Source organism: Bactrocera tryoni, chromosome 2 (genome assembly GCF_016617805.1).
Source record: "Bactrocera tryoni isolate S06 chromosome 2, CSIRO_BtryS06_freeze2, whole genome shotgun sequence".
Taxonomy (NCBI): domain Eukaryota; kingdom Metazoa; phylum Arthropoda; class Insecta; order Diptera; family Tephritidae; genus Bactrocera; species Bactrocera tryoni.
Window position 1 is genome coordinate 1,475,370 of NC_052500.1, and position 19,263 is coordinate 1,494,632.

The window sequence follows — 19,263 nt, forward strand, 5'->3', positions numbered from 1 at the left end:
TACATATGAACCAGATTCTTGGTTCTTTTGTGTAATTCTAAATGTGTTTCTGTATCAAGACATTTTTATGGTTTTACATTTAATTAAATGCATGCTTACTTTAAGCAGATTTTCATAAATTCTCTGAATACTTTTATCATTCAAATTACTCTAGATGAGGAATCTCTAGTTAACGAATTATGGAAGAGGATTTGAAAATTACTACAACGAAATACCTAACAACTGATCTTGGGCGATCTGAACTAAATATTCAACTGATTGGCTTGAAGCTGAGTTTTCTTGTTAAAGGAGCATAATAAATGAAATATGAATTCGTAATATAGAGAGGAATTCTTAACCAACAACTTTTTTTAACTGTATCTAACGTAATATTAGTATTTGGACATATATGTATGTATATACAATAAATACTGCTTAGCATTTCCTAAAAAATTGAACTAAATATACATAGTGCTACTTTATGTAAATATCATCTTTCTCTAAAATTATTCGCAGATATACTTCTACATTAAAAAAAAATATTCATGATGAGAAAGTCATAAAAAGTTTTATAATAATGTAACTTGCGTAAATATAGTACACTCTTCAGTTTACCTAATTCAAAAATTAGCTGTAATATTTCGATAACTGATTTCAAAATAAAAATGTTTGCCATGCTAACTTATTAAGGGCGTATGTACATATGTATACGAATTTATCTTAATCCTCAAAATTAAACATACATTTTAATGCTTCAAATAAGGAAAAAAATATTTCAATGTAAGTTGTAAATTTTTATTAGAATGTATAACACTTATTTTAAATCTAAAACTAAATTTTATAAAAAGAGCTATTTTCATACATTCTAAATATATTTTACATTAATTTACAAATACATAGTTACTTAATTTAAATAAATTACAGTTGAACCCCCGAGAAACAACGAAATTTGTCTAGTTTCATAAACTCTAGAAACAAGAGTCCAGTTCACACAATAAAATGAGGAAAACGTAAACTTTCCTACACTCATTCAAGTCTTAAATACCTGTAAAAAAGAGTATGGTAATTTTGATATTTCTATATATTCTCTATGTCAATACCACGAATGTTCACGCCAATATCAAATAAATGTATGGATAAAGTGTGTAAAAGATCAAGTTTTAGATGATCGCACAGAATGCCGAATTTCAGAATTTACCTTTTTTTCAAATCTTCCGTTCTGTATAGGCATTGTAAAGTATTAAAAAAAATTCGGATTTATATGATAATCATGTTTGAACAACAAAGTGATCAGCCCAATTAAATATTTCAAAACAGTGACTAGCAAGCTTGCAAAAAGAAACTAATAGATAATCGTCATTAAACTACGAGATGTATAACATGGTCGTATTTAAATAGAGTCAGCCGAGGCATAATATTTTCAGACCGCGAAACTTCAGATAAGTATGGCACTCTAGGCATTAGTTCTTGGTTTGTATCCCCCATTCTTGCCACATGGCTATAAGATAATTTCGGTTGTTCTGCGTTCCTGACCAAAGAGTATAGGGTCACAGTTGAATGCCTCTGTAGAAGCAGGTGAAAATTTGGAAGTTCGCTTCACTCGACCACTACTGGGTGCTGATGCGGTAGTTACCACAGAGGCGCCGTTACTGCCACAAATGGCCGTGACAGTTGAGACAGCGTTTAGCGATTGCAATGATATCTGCTGTGGTGTGGCTGAAGCTGTGGAACTACCAGCTGCACTGTTCATTGGTGGGTATTTGATAATTGTTGTAATTGATGGGGTCAACGTGGCCGAGGAACTATCATTACTTCCATGTCTTGTACCCTTTCGGTGTTGTAAATCCGACCCTGCAAAATGTGTATAATCGTTAATGAAAAACGTCTATTGAGTGTATAAATTTTTACTTACCTTGTGTTTCTGTTGGCCGCGCTGTTGGAGGTTCGTGTAGAACGGCCGTCTTTCTTATAGTCTGCTGAAGGAGCGAGTTCACATCGATCGCTGGCCACGCGACCAGCGAAACACTTCGTCATAAATAGCAGTCCAGAGGAGAAGTCGGGCGTTTATGACGATGATGTTTGGTGTAGTGTTTGCATGGTTTTTTACCAAGCTCTCCTGAATCAACCGATTTATCTAAATTACATTTAGATAAAGTTTCGGCTGTGTTGATTTCGCTTGGTGTCTTTATTGCTCTATGAGTAGGTGTTTCTGTAGGAGAAAAATGGCTATGCTGATTGTTGGAAGAGAGTGAGAAATACTCTGCAGATTGGCTCGGAGAGGAGCAAATGTCATCGGCTAAAGTATTGGTCAAACTGCGTAGGGTTACATCAGCGTCTTCCGCACCAGGCGTTGACACAGCGGATGAAGCATTTGTTAATGGTGTCAGTGTACTTGAGTGTTCTGCATCAAATTCGGTAGCCGATGTTAAGGCTGTGGAGGGATGGTCCCTCGCGGTAAGCATCTGACCAGTTGTTGAGTCGCCGTCATCCTCAACAACAGCTGCGCAATTACATTCACAACAATAACAACTATTTGAATGACAGGAGCAATAACTTGCACTGCTTCTTCGACTCGTATGCGCAGAACTGTCTGTAGCGTTGTTATCCTGCATGGATCGCTCCGCATGCTTGGTAATTTTTGCGGTCAATTTATCTTCTGCACCACCGTCCTCCTCTTCTGCTTCATCTCCAGTTGACGTTGTAGATGCGTGGTGAAAATTGCAGCGATGACATTCTGCTGAGACCACTAGTTCATGGGGTGCGATCCGTCGTTCCTCATCATGGTCGTCTGCATCCAATTCATCAAAACTACTGCAACTAGTGGCATCTGCATTCTGGCAGGAACAATCTGAACAATGTGAACAAGTGCTGCAACATTCTTCTGCTCCACTCGCCTTGAATTGTTTGCGCTGAATTCTAACACATTCGTTATGCGCCGCGTCGAGTTTGTTGGCCTCTCTACTCTTGGCCCGACACTGAGAGTCCTTACAGCATGATAAGTGTGGTATAACAGTAGCTGCATGTCTATCGATATTAGATTCAGCCCAAATTGGAGTGTTATCACAATCTGAAAAACAATGTATATGTATATAGTTCATATGATATTCTCTTGTTTTGAATTAATTCAGAATGATATGATGGATAAAGGCCATATTATGACTTACCCGTCTTCTTATGTTTCACACCGGAAATTCTATGAGACAATTCATCAGTTTCCCCAGTACTGCTTGAGTTCATGGAATCACTTCGATGACCATGATATTTTCTCCGTTGTTTCTTGTCATCCTCATCGTTATCGTGTATTGGCGCCATTATTATCGGCGCTATGTTAGCCTTCGCCATTTTATACGCAAAATTTGAGGTGGCAGTGCTTGTGTTATCTTCAGTCAATGTGGCTGCATCAATTTCAATTGCAATCTCTTGCAAACGTTCTTGCGGATTTTCAAGGCCAGATTGTTGTAGATCATCACTGGAATCAAAGGAAGACTTACTGTTATAACCTGGAAGTTGGTGGATGGGTTTATCCTGTTGCTGATATTCCGATTGCAAGTAACGATAGCGGTGATGCCGGTGCCTATGATGGTGAGAATGATGATGTCGATTTTTTATTCGATTATTACACCCACATGGCTTATTGCTGCGTTTCTCTCCGCCTCTACCACTACCCGGGGAATAATGGTGACAATGATGTGTGATGTGGCAGTGAGAAGTCATTTCACCGGATTTTAAATCACCACTTATTAGGCTGCAACAGTCAGTAGATTTTCTATTTCCACAACAATTAATTGATGCGCTATGACTGTGACAATTTATCAATTGACTGCAGTTTACTATAGAGCCTGGTGTTTGTGTAGCGTTATGACGCTGCCGCACTACATCATTGTGTTGACACCGACATCTGCGACGTGCTCTGCCATCAGCTTCCACGGTCACCGACCCCATATCAATTGGAAAATCAGATCTCGATCGACTGGATGAGTTTCTCAGTATGCCATTGGAATTTTTGACAATTACCACGGCATCTAATGCGTAGTTTTCGTCAGTTGGCATGACATTGGATAACCCTTTTATTTTCGAAAGTGTATTATTATTATGGTGATATTGGAAGGCTCTGTTATCATGATATTTTTTATATGCGGTATTTCCATAGTCGTTAAAATGTTCATTATCGGCATTTGCGGTCAGTAGATGATCATCCCCGCTACTTGTAGGGCTTATAGCGAGAGATTGGTTGATGTCCGTGGTATTGGTTTGAGTGTGAATATCATGTGGATTGTTTTGTGTTTGTTGCGGTTGTTCTTCGGGGGCAAACTGCTAATCTCCGCGACGCATATCTCGTGCCTTGGTATTCTTCCTATAGAACCACACTTGCAGAAGAATTGCAATATCTAAGCTAACCTACAATAACAATTAGAAATACAAAAACAATTAGAATTGGTTTGTGGTTATTCAAAAATATACTTAAAAACAAAAACAAAAAAAGTTAAATGAGTATGAAGGCCAAAAGATGTAATAATAATGACATATTTTTAAAGAAAAAATAATTCCAATTAAACTGTGGATAAACATAATCGAATAATACTATTTGTTCACTCACCTGAAGTGTGCCACAAATCCAAAATTGTGTTGGAGATTCCCTAACAATAAAATAGCCAGTCTTAAACATATCACCTAGCGTCCACATGATGACCATTTGGATGCTCATTCCATAAGTTGATTTATTCTTAAAGTTTCGTAGAAATTGTGGCGCTCCTACGTAAATAAATTTCAATATTCGTTACATTTTTATAACTGATAATTTACTGTGGGTTTGCATATACTCACCTAACATAGCCTCTGTGAAAACGGCACAAAAGCCAACTGCCTCCATAAACCACGTAATTGATAACATTAGATATGTGATAGCTGCCCCGATTGCCCAAACAACGAGCATAAAGTCTAAATACGATTGAAAATCGCTCCAATTCCAAAAATATTTGTAGTCGAGATCTGAAATGATTATTTTGGACAATATGCTTTGAAGTTAAATTTTAGTTGATAGGCATACATACGCAGGTGCGTACTTACCGTTTAAATAGTGCCTCGAGCGAGCACGTTTCAAAACGCCGGCATCTGTGGAAACTGAACCTGCAGTGTCAGTGTCGGTCGTTACTTTTGGTAGACGCAGATCATCGGCTGTGAAATAATTCATTATTAGTTCGAACGTTACTTGTTGCCATATTCAATATGGCCAGCTCATAGTGCACTTACCCGAAAAAGTAAGTTCCCTATTTGAAGCATTCATTCTTTTCACTTTAACGCATAGATGGATCATAAGGAACATGGTTATGTTCATCACAACACTTTGAACAAGAAGCGGAAGCTCATATTGCTTAGAAAACCTGCAACCGAACAACAAATTTTTTTTATTTATAAAATCTTTTATATATACATATATACTATTCTAACAGGCATACATATGTATGTATGTATATAAGGCAGTTAAAGTACAATCGGCTACAGCAATTTGGAAAGGAATAAATTTGTTTTGCTTTATGCGGTAACTTTGCTATTTTACCTTATACAAGTAACTATGCGTACCAAATACTAATGTGCATACATACGTAATAAATGTGTACAAATGTATGTATGTATTAAGCCACGTGAGGTAGCTATGTCGTAATGTGTGAATGGTTGCGTGCACAAGAGAGACCTGCTGCAAGCATTTTTTTATTCGCAGAACACACGTCTAATTAAAATAACTTTTGTTTAACATCACAAAATGTTAATAATTTATTTCTAAACTTGTTTCGATTTATATAAGCAATCGCTCTTTCGTCTTTAGCATTTTAGAAATGTGTGGTTTCAAGGGACCCCCACACGCATGTTATATACATACGTCGCGTTTGGGGACCCAATGGCAATGTTTGGGAATCTTATATTTTTATAAAGTCCCCCACTTGATCGTAGAAGGCATCACTTAGCTTTGATTATAATATTTCAGGATTGTTTGCCGGCATTTAGGTGCATTTTTGACAACGAGGAAATCATTTGATCTTTCGATTTTTGTATACATAGTACAAAATAATGTTAGATATTTATGAATAATATTATCTCTTCCTTATCTCGATAGATCACCAACACTCGCGACCGCCTGTTTCTGTAAGGCAGCTTTTAACACACCAAAGTACTGAGACGATGGTTAATCAAGATTTAATTAAATGTCGGCTTCCTATTTTATCATTATGACATGGTCAAATACATATGTACATACATACATATAATTAAAGCAAATATTGAGTAAAATACACTCTTTGCTTAGTTAAAGCTATTTATTATGATGGCAGAAAAGCTGTTATAACATTATTCTGTTGTCTATGGGTGTAGGTTATATATGTGTCTATATGTGTCTATATGCCTGATAAGACGGCTTTATGTTATTTATTAAAAAAACATGCTTTTGTGTAGCCGTTTGAAATGATAAGTCATGTGAAAGGGTTATCAGCAAATTGAAAAACGGAAGCGCAGACAAACGGAAATAGAAGTGATTGTATTTACACCAATGCAAGGGCATATATAATTATACATATATACAAGAGGAATTATTACCTCCACATACCGGTGACTTCCAAAGACGAATTCTTATGAATCCTTTTCATGTCTGAAACGGAGATTTTCGGGTTTTTTACCCGCGTCGCGAGCATAAAACTGTTGGACGGCAATATTAGCAGCAATATGAAGTGAGACAGCCTAGTTTGGCGCAAAAGCAAAAGTGTGGAGACTCAGGCAAAATACTGTTACACACAGCTATATATGCATACATATGTATGAATGTGTGTTTTTTTTATGTATAGTGTGGCTTTGTAGAACGATGCAATAATAATACTCCTATGTAAAGTGTACCAGCGAGAGCGATACGGTAGAATAAGTAAACTGGGTCAAAACGTCAGTTGCCGCATTCCAGCGCAACATTTGCACCCCTTAAAGAGCGCGCCTAAAAATATATGCCAACACAGCAGCGACGGTGTTGGCTGGCGTTAAGGATTGCCCTCGACGTTTTTATGCACATTTTCAGTTGTAAATCAGGATATATCGCTTTAAGTCTTGAAATGCATGTTCGTAATGAGTCGTGAATTATGCTGGTAAAGTATATTTGTCAGCATGAGTACGGTTTGTTTGTTAGCAAATTTGTTGGTCTTGGCTGAAGCGCAGATCCAGGTTGAAAATATATAGTAAGCTGCCCTCCGCGATACTTCCACTTTCACAAGCAAGGCAAATGCTTACTGAAATAGCACGTTCAACACCATGTGGTTGTGCGAAACATTAGACGTTCGCTTCTAAACCGGATAAAATGTCTATACGGCTTGCAGCACAAAGTATATTTGTATATCCGAGCCGTTAGGTGAGGTCTTGTACACAGAAAATCGATAGATGCAAATAAATGTAAAAATAGGCTATGCGCGCACTAGTATTATGTGTACGACTGACAATGTACAAATATACATACATATATTTACATACTTATGTAAGATATACATCTGCGTTTATGGGAGCGCGTTTGAGTCAAATAAAATGATTTGAACACAGAAATAAGGATGAGGCGCGATATAAAAACATGAATTAAATTACATGTTAAGCCATGTTCGTTCATGCGCGCAACCGATAACTTCAGTTAAAAATTCCCATATCTCGGGCATATCAGATAAATTGGCATTTAAACCCGGTACAACTCGGCATGTGGTCCATCTTCGACACAATAAACATATTAGTGTAACCGTTGGAAATTACTTCGAAATTATCGGGTATCCAAGGGTCTTGTGAAAAATTGCCTACAATGGAGTATAAACATACATATGTATACTCAATTACAAAATTTAAAATTGATAGGAAAATTCTTAGAATTCTTCGTGTTTATGTTTTTGCACGATAACTTTACGTACTTACATTAGTTTAAAATTAATTACAGGCGACTTTGTGATGCTACGACTTTGAGCTTGTATGGAGGCTAAAAATTGCATATGTACATTCACACATTCGTTAATGTAGGTAATAACAATTTGGAACAGCTTCATTGTCCATAAACAAGTTGCCTTACAACCGAGTGTATGCTCACTGAAATTGTGAGTATTATCATTGTAGTCTAATTATAGCAGCTATTAATCTGCAGACACTGAAAAACCAGAAGCAAAAGTCAATTTCGCCACTTTCTCACTAGTTTTTCTACCTAATCAGAACATTTTTGTTTGTAATTCCGCAACTTGAGTATGCACAGCACGAGGGTAAAGCTCCTTCGTTATTAATTTATAGCCCTTATAAGTATGCCTTTTTAGTGCAATATTTTAACAATCAAGACATTTTTAGTGACTTTGGGGGGTAATTAATGCAAAAAAGTTATGAAACGGAATTCTTTCTTAAGCACATAACAATAAGCGTCATTTAAATACTCGAGGCTGTTGCATGGAAATAAATCCAGAAAGCTGTGTACATCAATCTCAACAGGATATCTTACGCTCTTACGCGAATATGGGAGGTGAGAATACCTCCTGTGGTTTGTGGTAATGCTAATGCACTGAGATGCCACATAAATAGCGGCTTTGTTATTCAATATTTGTGTGAATGCGCCGTTGTCGTTTACAAGGTTGTTTCCTGAGGCGCCCACGCATGGGGCCGCTCCCATGGCGCTTACACTTGAGAAAACTGGCACTTGCGCCCACAAGCAGGCACATAAATAGCATAACTAATTTTAACAAAGCGAAAGCGTATTCGAGAGATATATTTAACTAACTGTAAATCTTAGTTTGAGTTGAAAGCAACATATGCAAACATACACACACACAATTCCATTAAATTACTACAGTTTCGCCTAAATTTTGTTCATTTGTATCGACGAGTTTCAAGGGGTTTTCTCTTGCTCTCTTGAAGGTGATGATGAGAAGTATTCACGTGGAATGTCGTCAAAAACCAACCTATGCCCACACGAATGCCGACAATGGAATTTATGTGTTACATTATCCGCTTCCATACCGCAAGACCAAGTACGCAACGTCAGTCAACGCTACAAACAAACTTATAGCGTATTTTCAAGTACGTATATCTGTGCCAAAATCGTCGTGCGTTGGCATCACACTCGCTCTACATTATTAGTGCCTATTGGTTATTTAGAATTTTATATGTTTCAAGCACACATTACAATTTATCCGCTTCATGTAGAGGATTCGTGCGTTCTTTCACATACAATATATTTATTCGACGTTCGTGAATGAGTTTTGCATGATGAGCTCGCCGCTAGATGAATGTGGTAAAATGCTACAAATACATGCACACATAAATTGCAACTTAAGCAATGCTTTGGAACTGAACTGAATGCAGCTATTTATTGTAGAGCGCTTTGCGAATGGTGGATTAGCAGCGGCGCTCTTTGGTGCACTCACATAGTATTGTTTACCTAAGTGCACACCAACACAGAAAGAGAGAATCCACATTAATTGCGGCTAGGAATTTTAAGTATTAATCAGCAAAGCTTTAGGTTTCATCCACGTACTATAATCGGTTCATGTACAAGCATTCCACAGTAAACTAAGGCATTTGGTAAGCAAGTGGCGTAACGATGTACATTTAACTCTGAATAGGTAGGTGGCGAATAGTGGGAAGAGGGTGGGAATATGTGAGGTTTGTCTCATCATCCATCATATCATATAGGATATAGATAAATCTATACTGCTTCATTTGTCGCTTCTTCAAGACTCTTTTTCCAGCTTATTTTACTACAAACATTGGAGCATCTCTCATCTGAGACAAAGAAACAAATGAATCTTGCGTTTGGTTATACGAAATTTGTCTCGAATTGTTTGGTGCACACCCTGCTTGTCCTTATCGGAGTATTTCCGGGAGATAACTATCGCATTGTCCAACAATTTACGTAAAAATGATGAAAAGCCATATTGAACAGCCCATTCATTGTTAGTACTCCAGCGTTAATGTATACACTTGTTATCACAGATTTATTACTTTGCAGAGGTTTTCTTTTCTGAATTATCTACTACATTATACAGCTATTTATCACTTATTATTCTGGTGCAAGTTAAGAATAGAGTTGAGTGACGCAAGAGAGTGCATTGTATATGTACAGATGCATGTCATACATTTCCATATACATATGTACAGGGTGTTTTTTTTAAAGGTATAGGACTTTTATTTATAGTAAAACTCAGATGACGACTAATTTTCCAAATAACTAACCAAACTGAGATTATCAACACAGACGTCTGGTCTATAAACATATATCATAAGACCGAAGAATTGGCATTTTATATTTATGATTCGGTCATCAAAAGTCAATCTCAATGAATTTATGGTTTTATGCGTTGGACTGCTGTTTGCGCCTGATGGAACCATTCAGCACTTAGACGCTTGATATTGACGTGAGGAATGCAAGATGTGCCTATTTTTCTGTGCCGTTCACCATTGACTCTAATACTGGTACTATTTATGTTTGCAATTTAGATTGATGGAAATACATATAAATATCTCTAAGGCATTATATGCCTCCGAAAAGAATACCCTATAAATACAGATCCTTACATATACATACATAGGTACAAGGTGCGTTTCAAAGTAAACAGGACTTTAAAAAAAAAACAAGAAAAAACGTTAACTTCAGCTGCACCGAAGCTAATATACCCTTCACAGGTGCATTCATTTTAGTAACTATGTGTTCAGTTTGTATAGAAGCAGTAATCCATGTTAAATTTCGTGAAGATACCACGTCAAATGAGGAAGTTTCCCATGCAAGCATTGATTCCGATCATTCAGTTTGTATGGCAGCTATATGCTATAGTTAACCGATCTGAACAATTTCTTCGGAAATTACATTGATGCCTTAGAAAATAATCTAAACCAAATTTCGTGAATATATTTTGTCAAATGTGAAAGTTTTCCAAACAAGAACTTGATTCCGATCGTTCAGTTTGTATGTCAGCTATATGTTATAGTGGTCCGATATCGGCAGTTCCGACAAATGAGCAGCTTCTTGAAGAGAAGATGACGTTTGCAAAATTTCAAACGATATCTTAAAAACTGAGGGACTAGTTCGTATATATATGTATATACAGACTCATCATTGTGATCATTTATATATATACTTTATAGGGTCTCCGACGCTTCCTTCTGGGTGTTACAAACTTCTTGACAAACTTAATATACCCTGTTCAGTGTATAAAAAACAGAACAAATGGGTTTTTCGGCAAAATCAATTTATTTTATTCAAAATAGTCTCCTTCTGCTTCAATACAGCTTTTTGCACGGTCCAAAAGCATGTCGAACGAGTGTTTTAGCTCGTTGGCCGGTATGGCCGCCAGTATGCCGGTGTGAGCCTTTTGAATGGCCTCTACGTCTGCATAACGCTTTCCTTTCATGTTCAAATGCATTTTTCCGAAAAGGAAGAAGTCGCATGGTGTCATATCAGGTGAATACGGGGAGTGGTTAATCGTTAAAATGTGATTTTTCGTCAAATAATCGTCTTTCCAATGTTGGATTCTAAGCAATTTTTGGTCGTCAGTCAATTTGTGCGGAACAAACCGTGCACACACCTTTCGTAAGCCTAAATGTTCGGTCAAAATGCGATAAATCGATGTTTTGGAGATGTTCAATTCCATTTCCACCTCGTATGTTATATACTTACATAAAACACACGAGATTGACCGGCTAACTTGTGGTTTTTAACATATTTATTTCAAGAAAACTTCATGATTTCTTTATAATACGCAAATAATTCAGTGACGCTTCTCATGAACAATGAAAACAGAAAATAAATTTGAATTTGAATAAATATAAACAAGTAAACGGACAAAATCTCGGATTTAAAATAATGGAAATATAAATTTCTTTAAATGCCTCCGAAAAGCTCTTTCTTTATATAGAGATCCTTACATATACAATGTTACATACATAAGAATATGATATTAGTGTCATATTTATCAACATTTCGCCAGCAGATACACGAGATTGACCGGCTAACTTGTGGGTTTTAACATATTTCAAGATAAGTTCATGATTTCTTTATAATACGAGTACGCAAATATGTAATTCAGTGACGCCTCTCATGAACAATGAAAATAGAAAATAAATCTGATTTAACTGTTCTGAGAAGTAAAAGCAAGTAAACGAGCAAAATCTCGAAACTAATTGCTAAATTAATAATCTCATGTAACCCCAAGTTTATGATTGGCATTGCTCATGGTGACTACTAAGGGAAGAATTTCACTTGGTTTAAGAACTGCAAACATTTATAAAATATAAAATTGTGGTTATAGAAGCTTACGTGCTATTCTTTCTTCTAATTATAATATAAATGAGGCATAATATTTCGAATCGGACGTACGTGTGAAAAGCTCCAAGCACATAGCAATTACAAATGAGCTGTGAATGTGAGTACATATGTCATCATCAATTTCTAAAATGGGACGTCGACTGTAGCCTGGCTATATGGAACTTCGATTGTTCATTTGGTTTTGATAAAAATGGTATGCGATCAATATTCTTATCACATATAGCAGTCCAAACTAGGTAATAATGCTAATATTTGGAATATAGTAATTATGTGTATCATAAATAGATTCTACTAAAAGTTGGAGTTTGGATTTTTCGTGAAATAAAAAGGCTAACATATTTTCGCATTTTGAACAGATGGAAAAAGTAACTTTGAATGCTATTCACTCGGCAACTGAAAATACCAATTTCTTTCAGATACCGAGGTAGTGGAAATATATTGGTAACTGCAAAATTTCAAGCCACACTCCTGCCAATTTTTAGAACTTTACTACCTTCGTACATTTTAATCTGGACGAGGACAGAGTGCACGCATTGAACTAAACATTAATTAATTAAACCTACACTGTACACTGTAACCTGCACATAGAATGCCATGTGTATGAGAAATTGGAAATAAGATGTTTTTATCACTAACCCAACTCACCCCTCAAATCAACAAACCATTTTAAAGTAACCGAAATGAAAATTAAAAAGAAATACACACATAACATCCAACGTCAAGGAAAGGTAAGTCTGCGTAGGAACGTGAAGCACCAGCCACGTGAACTCTGGTCGAACCGTGTCGGTAAGAATGTGTGCAATTTCGCTGAGCTTGTAACAGGTTCACGCCACACTTGACAGCTCATGTGGCATGAGAAAATCGATGCGGCATTGCAAATTATGGACGCGAAAATGCGCGATTCAGCGAAATGGAAACAAAACGTACAAACAGCAATGAAAATAATCGAAAAAATACTACAGCATTAAGTAAAAGCACAAAAATAAAACCATACAAACTTTGGACATGGCATAAACATATCACTGGACCTCTGTTCAATTCTCTAGCGTTGCGCTATGAAATTGGATGTGTTGTGTTGAAAAGCTGATTTTAAAAATATACATTTTGTTGTTATGCAAAAATGAGCTCATTGGCTCTTCTAACCAAAAATGGTCATAATTACATATATTTGTTACTGATTTTCTATTAATACAACTACATTATCGCTACAACCCAATGAAATCTGAAAGCGCAGATAAAACCACATCTGTTGGCATTTAGTAATTACATTTATAAGGAAATGCAAGATTCATATATTCTATATACAATGCACGTTTGGCCAAACGAAAGATGTTGTTACCATATTTTAAATGTCGATGATTATATAAATTTCGAATATCTTTGCCTTTTAAAGCCATTCTATCAGCATTGTGTATTTTATAGACACAAATAGGTTTCATTCAATATTTTGATACAAATATGTATATTTTATGTTTTTTATAGAACTTTTAAGCAAAAAACGAGTAGTATTGCATAAAACACACCCGTCCAAACATATCTTTGCGTGTTTTAGTATTTGCTGGCCTTCTTGTTTCATTAGAAAAATCGCATCGGGTAGAGAAAAGTAAGCCGCTGGCACACTTTTAATGAAATCACAATGACAGAAATTAACCTCGCCCACGTAGCGCCTACCAAGGCACTCCCATTTTATCGCTTAAAAGGAAAAAAGCAAGAAATATGTTTAGAAATGATTTGTTCAAAGCTGACTCCTTGCGATTGACCTTGTAGAAAGGTCAGCACAAATACAAATGCATATTTTAATTACCTTTAAAAAAAGCTGATAAAAATAGATAACATCTAAATAATAAATGAAATTCCAGTAATGAGCAAATGGATTTTTGTGTAAATACCAATCTTTTGGCTTTGTAAGAGGCTCTAACTGTAGAGTAGTTCAATAACAATACTCACAATCCTAGAGAAATACATATGTATAAATATAAATATATACATATATAAAATACGCAAATATCAATTCTAAAATTCTCCGACATATAGGTATGTACAAGTATGTATGTACTCAAACTGGCTTATAGTCAATCATCAATGCTGCTTGTAAACGCACTAAATATTTATAGCGACAGCGCCACTGATTTCCGACACAAACTTCAGTTGGACGAATATGGTGTGTTGATTAATATGAAACATGTTTGGCGCTGACTAACTGACAACAAGGAGTGGTGGAGACCGGTTTCTGAGTCATCGCTAAATGGCCACGCTTCTTTTCGTCATAGAAATTGCAAGCTGCCATGGTCAAGTGCAATGACAGTCGCCCGACGTTATTGGGGCGCCGACAGATATTCGTAAGCACTTACTTAGGAACAACAACAGCTAGCGGCAATAGACCGATTGGCAGACGGTAGAATTGCGGCGATTTTAGTCAACAGCTTTACGCATACGCATGCACCATGTTATGTTATGTTATATATACTTATGTGTGCATGTATGTATGTATGTATGTAAGAAGGCGTCTGATAAATTTGTTAATGTTCATAACCTTTTATTAACGCAAATAAATTGCTTATACTATATTAATTGAGTATCGATTTGTATCGGACTTCTGTGCTAATGGTCGCTAAACTTCGATCAGAAAATTATATTGAAATCAGTTTAGGAAGGAGACTTGTTTTCAATTGCGGACTACAAATACATATGTAAGTATGTATGTATGTATGTATAATATCTTGTATGTATGTATTTCATCGATTGTTTTAGTATGGTAATAGAGTTTAATTTTATTGCAAATATTAATTCAATATTGTTTGTTATTACTTCTATTCATTTAATTCGTTCAAACGCTGTCATCTAAGTTTACTTGACACTTTTGTTTATGAATTTATGTACTACAATATAATACAAATAACAATATAGAGATCATAGAGTGGCAGCTAGAAGTTGATAAAAAGCAATTTGCTTCTTATCATTGGTCTGCTATCTAAGGACAGGCAGTGGAAATAAAAACCAACAAGTTTTCAGATAAGAGTCAGTATAATTTTAATGTGTATGCAATTTTTATTTGATAAATATTGCTGGGCAGTAACTAGAAAATGGCAGACTTAATAGTTATAAAGGCCGCTGAATTCATCGAAATGAGCAAACAATGTTATTATACGAATGATCTTTTTTGTAATACACATATACATATAGTATATATGTATATGTATGTACATAATTACATATATGATCAATTGATTTTCCTAGAGAAATCAAAAAATACGGTATTTTCATTTATCAAAAGAGCCAGATACATAGTTATCGTTTGAATCAAGAATATGAGTATCCAGAATGTAAATATGTATATTTACCTTCTAAAAAAGTAGATATGTATTTATGTGTGGAAAGCGAAATGTGAATAAATACAAATGATAGATGAAAATAGGGTAATTAAGCAGACAAATGTTAATGAAATGATAGAAGCAAACAATAAAAGTTTTTTTTGTTGTTTTCGACAGTTTTATTGACGTTTATATAAAATGAATGCGTAGTTAAGTGCTACTGTGAATTATGTGATAATATGGAAGTGAAAACCTGAGATAATATTATACGAAACGATAGCGCGCTCCGTAGACAGATCACTTTTCCTGTTATACACATGTACATATGTATGTTTGTATTCATATCCATAAGTATGTATATATGGTTAATCGTTCCATATATAATTGCAAACATACTTACATATGTATTCACAAAATTCATTCTATTTTGCATATTTTTTATTACTTTTCTATCAGCTTTTACTTATAACAATAGACGGAAGTGTTTTTGACACCAACACTTTTGCCCAAATTAAATATTATATGATCAACATTTAGGCACTCATGCATACACATGAACATACATACATACATATATACCTGTATGTAATAATATGCATATAACATTGTTTGTGCAACTCTAACTCGTCTTTGTCGTGCTTGTGCTTCAGAACCTCATGAGATCATCAACCTGTGCGATAAAGCGAGGGATTCAGCAGTCGATTATCTTTCGCCGCAAGCATTTTGTATTAACGTGTGCGCATTAATGTATTCTTTCTGTTTACTGTCGTTAGCCTGCTAATGTGTTCGTATGTACACGATGTGAATATATAGTAGACACCTATGTAGATAATTGTGTTGCATGTCGATGGAAAATACGATAAGGTTTCAGAAACGTATTCGAACTATTTACATACATATGTATGTATGTACATACTCATATTCAAGGCATCCTTGCGAGAGAATTCGGGCTAGTGTTTCAATAATATAATTTATTGAACGAATAGAAGATCCTTGAAAACGATCTCGATTTTTTTGCTTTGATAACCCCTACTAAATTAAATGTAGAATGAAATGTTTACAATACATTCATTTTGTGAGATGTTGGGTGCTCGCGACAGGTTTATGTGTGTGAGTTGAAAAACATAATGCGATAACATAAACATAAAGATGGTGTATTTAGCTTCAAATACTATTTAGGTTTTGAGGCTTTTCACCCGAAAGTACATATTTACTAAACCCAAATATGCACATTCTCACACATGCGTAGTAAATAAGATTATAGTATATTGATAATGATACAATTGGAGGTGCGTAAAGCTTTATCAGTTCGCGCTTTTATAACACCATATTTTATAACTGATTATAGCTGTGGATTTCGTTATTGTTTTCAACGAAAATCGTTCAAATAGTAATTTTTCGGATTTCAAATGTAATGCCTATAACTAAAATATTTAGAGTGAAAAATTATTTGCGTAAAGTAATTGAAATAAATATCCTCTAATATTCAGCTATCGTTTTCAAAAGCAAACCGTACATAGCATGATAATGTGAATGTGAGAAGAATTTCAAATGTTAAATTAGCAAGTATCAAGTGAAGAAATACACTGCAAAAGGGAGTGTTATCAATATGGGTACATAATACTCATACTTCACCAAACAGGATTTCCTAAATACACTTAACAATTCGCATTGAACCTGTCATACCTGTTTTATTGTGCTTATACATACATATGCCTATGTTTGTATGTTAAATTCCTAATTTACTTAAGATAAGTTTAATATGATTTTGTGAAAAAGTTATCAGTAAACAAATTTAGAGATATGTAGTCGTTATCATTTTATAAGAGCATAACATGTTTTCTTATGTTGTACAAATTCGGGCACGCTCTGTTCATGTAGCCTTGGGAACGTCATACTAATTATGTCAAAAACTGACCACACTTACTAAATGTAACGAGTTCGGATGCTAGTCAAAAGGGAGTGCGCGAGGACTCCAGCATCGTAATTTACAACAACTATGGGCACGTGCATAGGTATTTACCTGTCATGCGCTCTACAGTCTTACAAAAATTACTTACTACTGCTACCTAATCATTTGGTTCAACATTTTGTGGATTATTTGACCATAAGTACATATATTGTTAAACGGTAATACTAGAAAATTGCTTTATTCTAAATAGTCAATGAACACCTCATCAATAAATATATTTGTATTTTATGTATATTCATAGAAATGAAGTTTTAAACTTACCAGAAAAAGATCCTTAAGGAATTTGCAATCAAAAGCGCAAGACAAACATGAAGCGAAAATCCGTCTGCGTCTTGTGTTTTCTTTATTTCCAAATATTGCGGTACGTAAGGTATAACACCGCCGATTACCATAGCAGATGCTGCGGCTCCACTGGCCACATGACCGACAGTGATGCCGAGTTCATCATGAATAACCCAATCCATTGTTTCTTTAACAAATGCTTACGTGGTGCCGAAATTTTAGCAATACTACTTATTTTATAAAGAGTGGATAATACTTTTAAACTTTGTAGCAAGTTAGAAATTTGTATTATATGATTAATAACTTACAAAAGTACGTCTATTTTGCATTATAATAGAATTTTTCTATCGTAAATAATTAAATTTTTATCTTCGTATGCATTTATTTACGACTTAATTTTTATTAGAATTGCAATCGGATGGATATGTTTGATGTTGCTTTGGTTTATTTGATGTAACTACATATGCATGTTGTTTTGGAATTAAAGTATTTTATTTTTGTTGGTTTCGCTATAATTGATTGAACAAGTTAATGGAAGTTCTGCCGTTTGGCCGGAGGTAGCGTGCTTTTCGTTACTTGTGCAGTATTCGCTCCTGCTTAATCTAAAAAGAAAGGTCAACTTACACATGCAATTCACTTCACTTAATAACATTACTATGAAATAACAGATTTTTTTTTTATAATAGAAGGTGATTAAAACAAAGGAATTAATATATGAATGTAAAGAAAATACTAAGTAAAATTGCGGACGTTATTTCGTGTACACACTTATTTTTTTCATGATCTACACTTAAATGGTCATTTCGTTTTTTAATGGTTTCACTTCAATAATATATATATACATATATATATGTATATTCATATTTTACAATCACTTCCAAATATGTTCTATTTGGTTGTGCAAATATTTATTGAATTTTCCTTTATAGGGTGCAAATGGTATATTTATAAGTATGTACACACATGTATGAAAGTATGTATACTCAAAGATAGCAAGCCACATTCAAGAATATCATACAGATGCATTTTCACACTTCCGTTTATATTTGGTATGTATGTAGGTTTATGTCACGGCACAATTTCCCATTTTCCACTTTATATTATGTACAAATTATATTTATGCCATTATTTTCGCGACTATTTACTTCAATACCAAAACTTTTCAAATATGTATTTTTGTAAATGTTTATCTTCCGGATCCACTTATCTTTGTGATAATTATTTTTTGTTCTGTTGTCTAAAATCATCTTAAATATTATAATTTTCACACTCACACAATGATGAGATTATGGAACTACGGCGCGCACGCACACGTCCATTGCTCATTCTGGTTTACAATTTTCTGATTCCGATTCCGACACCTATTTTAACAATCTCACAAAATTGACAACGTAAATTCTTCATATATTTTT

General features: G+C 34.9%; 2 protein-coding genes across 2 annotated transcripts; both read right to left on the reverse strand.

The window, feature by feature from the left end:
- Positions 1–752: 752 nt before the first annotated feature.
- LOC120767586 lies at positions 753–2,009 on the reverse strand (the record flags this gene model as incomplete). The annotated part of the gene is made up of 2 exons (XM_040093733.1): positions 753–1,830; positions 1,892–2,009. Coding segments are annotated over 2 exons (471 nt in total), but the record flags the coding sequence as incomplete, so codon positions are not given.
- LOC120767664 lies at positions 2,010–19,231 on the reverse strand. Its single transcript, XM_040093837.1, is given in 8 exon segments — positions 2,010–3,046; positions 3,144–4,377; positions 4,577–4,731; positions 4,804–4,968; positions 5,047–5,154; positions 5,230–5,360; positions 17,831–18,078; positions 19,126–19,231. Coding segments are annotated over 7 exon segments (3,033 nt in total). The 5' UTR covers positions 18,034–18,078; positions 19,126–19,231.
- Positions 19,232–19,263: the final 32 nt, after the last annotated feature.